Here is an 8,159-nt window from a genome sequence, read left to right on the forward strand (position 1 = left end):
TGGGCGGAAGGCCTGGCCTCAGTTCAGGACTGCTGCATGCATTTTAGTGTGGCAGGACCGTTTTCACACGTGTAAAATAGGAGTCAGGGCCCTGATGGGACGTAGGTAATTCTGTGTATAACAAGGCCTTGTTAGCTTCTAAGTCATGAGCACAGTTATTAGTGCCGCGGCTTGGGGTGGGTCTGAAGTGTCTCCAGGAGTTTGTGTGGCCCAAACCTGCTCATGGTGGCCAGAACGCCACAGGACTGCCACATCACATTGTGGTGTCACCCACCTCATGTGCTCCCACAGAAAGCCTCGGGACAGAGTGACAGAAGTTGCCATCTGGCCATTGTGTCTTCCCTTGGGTTAGATCGCCATTAAAACTTAAAATCCACTTTTTGAAGTCCTGGCGTTCATTACCTAGTACATCTTAGTTTTCTTAACTTTTTTTTTCAGTGCTGGGGGCTTTTTGCATGTTATACAAGGTGCTTTTCTATTGCTGTGATAAGACACCATGGCCAAGGCAAGTTATAAAAGAAATGGCTTAACTGAGGCCTTATCATTTCAGAGGATTAGAGTCCATGATGGTGGAACAAAGGCACAGTGGCAGGAACAGTTGAGCTCTCACATCTTGATTCAAAGCTTGGAGGCAGAGAGAGACAGACACTGGGAATGGCATGAGTCTTTTGAAATCTCAAAGCCTGCGCCCCCTCGGCCCCCCCACCAGTGACACACCTCTTCCAACAGGGCCACACCTTCTAATCTTTTCCAAACAGTTCCACCAACAAGTATTCAAATATATGGGCCTGTGGGGGCCGTTTTCATTAAAACCATAACATGGCCCTTTGTTAATTTTTATTTTTTAAACAAGGACTCACTATGTCTCCCTGGTTGGCCCAGAATTCCTTGTGTAGACCAGGCTAGCTTCAGACTCAGAGAGATCTGCCTGTTCGTGTGTCCGGTATTCTAGGATTAAAGGTGTGTTACTACCGTGCCTGTCCTCTTTGTTAACTTTGTGTCTTTGTATTTTCAGTCAGGGTTTCTCTGTATAGCTCTGCCTGTCCTGGAATTTGCACTGTAGGCCAGGTTGGCCTCAAACTCAGAGATCCACCAGCCTCTGCCTCTTGAGTGCTGGAATTAAAGGCCAGTGCCTGGTGCCCTTATTAACTCTGAAAGACAAATTTATTGAGGTTATACAGCTCAAGAGTTTGTGGCATAGTCACAGAGTTACAGAACTAGTGGCATAGTAAATCTAGAACCTCTTCATCTCCCAGGAAGAAATCCTGCCCCTGTTACAAACCTTTCTCTGTTCCCCATCTCGCCTTTTTTCCTTCCTCCAGCCTAGTCAGCCGCTGACACACTGTCCCTGTATATTTTCCTACCTGGACATTTCAGATAAAACGAACCCTCAGATCTATGAGTCTTGTTCATTCGTGTGGTTCTGGAGGCATTAAACATGCTAGGCAAACACTCTACCAGCCCTTGGCTCTTTAGTTTAGAATAATATTCTCAAAGTTCATACTGTAGTGGTATTTTGTTTCTTTTTATGGCTGAATAATAGTCTCTGGTATGGATGGAACATGTTTATCTGTTCCTCAGCTGATGGAAACTTGGAGTTCCACTTTTTAAAAAAAGATTTATTTATTTACATTTATGTATAAAGCACTCTATCTGCATGTATACGTACATGCCAGAAGAGAGCATTAGATCCTAGTATAGATGGTTGTGAGCCACCATGTGGTTGCTGAGAATTGAACTCAGGACCTCTGGAAGAGCAGACAGTGCTCTTAACCGCTGAGCCATCTCACTTTTTAGCTTTTGTTAGTGCGAGCATTCTCATTCACAGTATTTGTACAGATGCATTTTCTCTTGAGTATGTACATAAAGTACAGCTGTGAGTTACACATGGCAATTCTATGCTGAACATTTGGAGAAACTGACAAATTGTCTTTGCAATGTGGCTACAACATGTTGCATTCTCACCACTAATACGCTAGCTCCAATTTCTGTACATTATTTTATGTTTTGTTTTGGTTTTTGTTTTTTGAGATAAGCTTTCTCTGTGTAGCCTTGGCTGTCCTGGACTTCCTTTGTAGACCAGGCTGGCCTCAAACTCACAGCGATCCGCCAGCCTCTGCCTCCCGAGTGCTGGGATTAAAGGAGAGCGCCACCACTGCCCAGCTGTACATTATTTTAAATATTTTAGTTTTTTTTAGTCTGTGTGTGTGTGTGTGTGTGTATGTGCACATGCCTCTGGGTGGTCACAGACATTGGCTCCCCCTGGAATTATGAGCTATAACTCCATAATAGACAGTTATGAGTCATCCAGTATGAGTACTGGGGTTCAAATCTAGTCCTCTGCAAGAGCAGTATGCTCGATTAACCACCAAGTCATCTGTCCATCCCTGTTAAAATATAATTTTATTAATCTTTGGGATTTTCATATAAAGTATTTTGATCGTGTTCACCCTCAGTGCTCCCCCTAATTCCTTTTAGGTCTACCACCTACTTCTCCCCCAGCCCCCATTCCAGACTTCGTGTCCTTTCTCTGTTTTTAATTGCACATTAAGTCCAAGCCGTGCTGACCAATGTGCTCCCAGGTGTGAGGCCATCCACTGGAGTATGGTGAACCTAGAAGGAGCCACACCTACACCATTTCTCACTACTTTAGAAGCCATCAGCTACTAACAGCTATTAACAGCTCACAAGCCCCTGCTTCCAGGCAAGAACAACAACTGGCTTGATTTCCTGTGGGTCTTGTGTGGGCAACCACAGGCCTTGTGAGTTCACAGATGCAGTAGCCCTCCCATGTCTAGCAGCCATTGTGTTGCCCTGGATTTACTAACCTCTGGCTCTTACAATCTTTCTGCCCCCTCTTCCTTGATGGTCCCTGAACCTTGGGGATGGAGCTGACATAGATGTTTCATCTGGGGTTGAGCATTCCACTAACACTTATTTTCTGTACTTCACATCTGGGTTTCCTAAGCGGGTTCCAAGGATCGAACTCAAGTCCTCAGACTTGCATGGAAACCACTTTTGACCACCGAGCCATCTTATGGGCCCCTTCTATACGTTATCACCAACACGCTATTTTTTTTAATGGCTGTCAAGTTTGGTATGAAGTTGTGTGTCTTGTTATTTGAAGTTCCCTGATGATTACTGACACAGAATACCTTGTCGTTGGCCTGTTGTTTTGGAGAAATGTGTAGTCATGTCTTTTGCTTCATTTTTAATTGTTTTCTTTAAAATTTGAGTTGTATGGCTTCTTTGCATATCCTGGATTTAATCTATCACATATATTATTTTTACTTAGGCTGTGGTACTTTTTCATTTTCTTTATTTTTATTGTATGTGCCTGAGTGTTGTGCCTGCATGTATGTCTATGTACCATGTGCCTGCCTGGCGCCCAAAGAAACCAGAGGAGGAAGTGAGGTCCCCTGGAATTGGACTTACAAATGGTTGTGAGCCACCATGTAGGTGCTAGGAATTGAACCCAGGTCCTGTGGAAGAGCAGTTCTTCCTCTTGACCACTGAGATAACTCCCTCACCTTCTTTCATCTTCTTCATGGTATTGTTTATATCCTAGGACTTTAATTCATGTTTTTCCTTCATGCCGTGTTGTGGGGTTGAAGGTGCGAAGAGGCATCATGAAGATCTGCTCTGTCTCTTCTCAAGTTGCAGAGCTCTAATTCTTACATCTAAGTGTTGAGTTAATTTTTTAAAAATGGTGTGAGGAGAGGATTTGAGAGCTGATAGAAAAGAAACAAAGTTTGATCGTAAAACTTATGGCATTAACCGTACTTTACCGTTTGTGCTTTTCTTGTTACTTCCTGTGGATTTGAGCTGCCATCCAAAGTCGCTTCTCACTCAGATGCAGCTCTGTTTCCATAATTCAATGCTAGAGACATTTAGGAAGAAGGAATCTCAACTGAAAAAGTGCCCCTGCCATATTGGCCTTTGGGCAAGCTGGTGGTGCATTTTTCTTGATTTACTATTGATGTGGAAGGGCCCAACTCACCATGGGCAATAATACTTCTGGGCTGATGTTTCCTGGGTACTATAAGGAAATGGGATGAGGTGCTGGAAAGATGGCTTAGTGGCTAAGAGTGAGTACTACTCTCATGGAAGACGTGAGTTTGGTTCCCAGCATCTACAGCCTGCTGCTCACAACTGTCTGTAACCCCAGCTGCGAAAAGACTCCACACCTCTAAAGGCGCTGTGCTCATATGCACACACCCACACACACATACACATAGAAAGAAGAAAGAATGAAAGAAAGGCAGGCAGGTAGGCAGGCAGGCAGGCAGGAAGGAAGGTACCAAGCAAGCAGGCAGGTTGGACAAGCCATTAGAAACAACCTCGTAAGCGGTTTCCGCCTAATTTCCAGCCTTGAGTCCCTGCCTTACCTTTCCTGGATGACGGACCACAAGCTGTAAGATGACATAAACCCTTTCCTTTCCTCGTTGCTTTTGGTCATGGCATTTATCACGGCAATATGAGCTAACTAAAACAGTTTCTCTACATTGGCTATCCCAAAGATCTCCACTGTTTCCTACGAAGTCCGGTGGCAGGAGCTCTTTATACTCTCTTCCAAATAAAGTCAGTCCTTCAGTCAGCCACCCAGAACTCTGTCAGACTGGCAGCTTTTTCCATAGGCAAACCCTTCTACCACGGGGGCTGGGGAGATGGTTCAGCGGTTAAGAGCACTGGCTGCTCTTCCAGAGGCCTGAGTTCAATTCTCAGCTACAACACGGTGGCTCACAACCATCCACATCTGATGCCTTCTTCTGGCTTGAAGGTGTACATGCAGATAAAGCACTCACATACATTAAATAAATAAATAAATAAATCTTAAAAACAAAAAACAAAAACAACCTCCTACCATGGACACAGAAATGAAAACAGTGGATCATCTTCCGTGTAGTGACATTCCTGATGTACAGGTGCAATGTTCTGTAGCTATTGTACAGTCCTTGGTTGTCACAGCATGACCCTCACAGCTAGAATACATTTTGATGCTTCATACTCCTCTGCCCACTTTTTTTCTTCTAAGACATGGTCTCATTATGTAGCCTAGGCTAGCTAGTCTTAAATGCTCAGTCCTTCTGCCTCAACCTGCTGAGTTTTGGGACTACAGGTGTAATCTCAGATATCGTAAGAGAATACCCAATATTTTCTCACCAGTATCTTTTTTTTTTTTTTTAAGATTTATTTATTTATTATTTATACAGTATTCTGCCTGCACATACACCTGCAGGCCAGAAGAGGGCATTAGATCACATTATAGATGGTTGTGAGCTACCATGTGATTGCTGGGAATTGAACTCAGGACCTCTGGAAGAGCAGTTAGTGCTCTTAACCTCTGAGCCATCTCTCCAGGCCCACCTCACCATTATCTTACAAGAAAGCAAGAGCTCTGTGGTTCTGGGGGCAGCCTGAGGCCTAACCACAGCTGCCTGTGATAGTCAGAATGGACTACCACCTTCTTAAAAAACATTAATAGTATTTTTTTCTTAGTTTGTGTTATGGTGAATCAAGACAGTACTTCTCAAATTGGAAAGCTTGTTAACATTCAGGCCAACAAGATGGATCTGGAGTTGCCCGGGTCTGCATTTCTAACTAGTTCCCAGAGCCAGACATGCTAGGAATCCAAAAGCAAGGTGATCCTCAGCAAGGAGGATTCAACTCCTCAGGTAGATCTATGACATTAGAGCTTTCCAGTCAGAAGTGCAAAGGAGTGGCTTGCCTCCCCTGCTTGTGAGGGACAGGACACTATGTACTTCCGACTGACCTCAACCCTGTATGTACCAAAGGATGAATTCAAATTCCACATCTGCCCATCTCCACTTCAAACATTCTGGGATTGCATATCTACTTAATGCCATTGGACTATGTGCTTGAAAGTGGCTAAACTAGTAGAGTTTGTTATGTATATTTTACAATACAAGACATCAAGAAAGTAGGTTGGAACTGATGAAACCAAAGTGTTTTTATATATATATAATACACAATAGGTAAACACAATCTTGCAGGCAAAAAGCGCTTAAGAGACCAAAGCAAAGACCTTAGTAAAGCAGAGAAAGAAAACAGGGAAGGAAAAGAAAGGGAGAAGTCTGGCTACTCCAGTGTTTCTGAGCCAGATGAAAACATCACAGTCTGCTAGAAAAACCCAGACTCTTGCCAGGCGTGGTGACACACACCTTTAATCCCAGCACTGGGGAGGCAGAGGCAGGTGGATTGCTGTTAGTTCAAGGCCAGGGTGGCACAGAGAAACCCTGTCTTGAAAAATCAAAAACAAAACAACCCTCCCCCCGCCCCCCCCAGAATCTTGAGAGGGTCCCACCCTTTGCAAACTGTCACCTTCCGTTTTGGAAATGTACTGAGAGGTAGGGAGATGGAGCAGGAGCTCCCAGAATTCCATGAGCTAATGAGTCCTTGCCAACAGGACAGGGCCAAGGCCTACGCCTTGAACAAAAAGTTACGGAAGCAGCTGGCTGAGTTCCGGGCCCCACAGGTGATGATGTACGTGAAGGAGAAGATCATGAACAGGACCCTGGAGAAGACCATCAAGATGTGGGAGAGGAAGGTGGAGATCGCGGAGGTGAGCCTGCTGGCCCCAGGCAGGGTGGGGTCTGCCTCGGCTCGGACCATGGCGTCCGACCACGGGGACACGCGTATCTCAAGCCGTCAGCATTTTTTTCTTCAGGGTTCTGTTTATAGGGCTGAGATTATAGGGGTGTTGCCAAGTGGTGTCTGAGACATCTCTCTGCAGTTTCAACTCCTCAGCCAAAAATGAAGAGTGGTTTGTTTTTTGTTTTGTTTTGTTTCCTAAGCTCCTGCTTTTAATGGCTAGGGACGGTGTACTTTAGGGTCAGGGAGAGACTCCTGTTACATGGGTATGTTTAGTTGTTTCCACAATGAATTCTAGAATCTTCTGAATGCCTCCATACCATGGGGTATGTAGTAACTGCTGCTTCTTACATGAGAAGATAACTTTTAAGAAATTGAAAAGCTGCACATGGTCGTCATACCTTTAGTTCCAGCACTGGGAGACAGAAGCAGGTAGATTTGTGTTTGGGGCCAGCCTGGTCTCTTTAGGCAGCTCCAGGCCACTCAGGACTAAATAGTGAGAGAGACACAGAGACAGAGACAGAGAGGGAGGGAGGGAAGGAGGGAGAGAGAGAGAGAGAGAGAGAGAGAGAGAGAGAGAGAGAGAGAGAATAGAAAACAGAGAAAATGTGGCTTTATAACTAAGCCTGCAGCCTTTGAGATGGGCAATATGCACCTGGACCTCACGGTGGCCAGCCCATGCAGGACGTCATTAGTGTCACTTAAAATCTACATGGGCTGCTGGGGAAACCAGGATCTTTGTACATCTTGGCCCCATCTCCATTTCCCTCAGGTGGTAACTTGGTGACAGGGAAGACACTAGGGCCTTAGCTTGGGGCACATCATACCTGGAACTGAGCAGAGAATCCAACAGACACATGGCCTGTCACATTTCCCTGGACAAAACAAACTCTTTAAAACAGCCCTTGGGGTTTTTGTTGTTGCTGGTTTTTTGTTTTTGTTTTTTCCTTTTAGGAGACAGGGTCCCATGTATCCCAGGCTATCCTTCAGCTTAATGCAGCTTAATATGTAGCTGAGGATAGCCTCGAACTTCTGATCCCACTCCCCCACCTCCCAATTTCACTAACACTCCAATGTTTATAGGGCACTATGTATCAGACCCAGGGCTTTGAGCAAGCTAGGCACACACCCTAGCCCTAGGAAAGTCTTTTGGGTATCCATTGCCCTATGACGATGTCTGCCAGCAAGGTGCACCACAGGACCCTGGCCCCCAACAGCGTCACCTGCATAGTCAGCAGTTTAAACATGGCAGTAGCGTCCAGCAGAGGCACACACTGTTTTTCCCAAGTAACCCTTTCCCCTTTCCCCCCTTTTTTGTAGATGTCTTTAAAAGGGTACCGGAAGGCCTGGAATAAAATGAAAACATCGGATGAGGAGCTACAGACTATTTAGCCCCCTGGAAAATAAGTAGGGTGGGGTGGGGTGGGGGCAGTCCACAGCTTGCAGACCAAGAAGCAATCCATTAAAGTATTCTAGTATTCTCCAGTAATGGGATTCTCTCACTTGTTGCCTATACCCAGCTAATGTCCCTCATTCCCCCCCCCCCC

General features: G+C 45.2%; 1 protein-coding gene across 1 annotated transcript in view; it reads left to right on the top strand.

The window, feature by feature from the left end:
• Ccdc113 (coiled-coil domain containing 113) overlaps positions 1-8,004 on the top strand; it is a 28,478-nt gene extending 20,474 nt beyond the window's left edge. Inside the window, exons 8-9 of the mRNA XM_051169354.1 lie at positions 6,428-6,583; positions 7,933-8,004. Coding sequence (XP_051025311.1) covers positions 6,428-6,583; positions 7,933-8,004 — 228 coding nt within the window. The remainder of the gene's footprint in view (positions 1-6,427; positions 6,584-7,932) is intronic.
• The last annotated feature ends 155 nt before the right edge of the window (positions 8,005-8,159 follow it).

This window comes from Acomys russatus, chromosome 26 (genome assembly GCF_903995435.1).
Source record: "Acomys russatus chromosome 26, mAcoRus1.1, whole genome shotgun sequence".
NCBI lineage: Eukaryota > Metazoa > Chordata > Mammalia > Rodentia > Muridae > Acomys > Acomys russatus.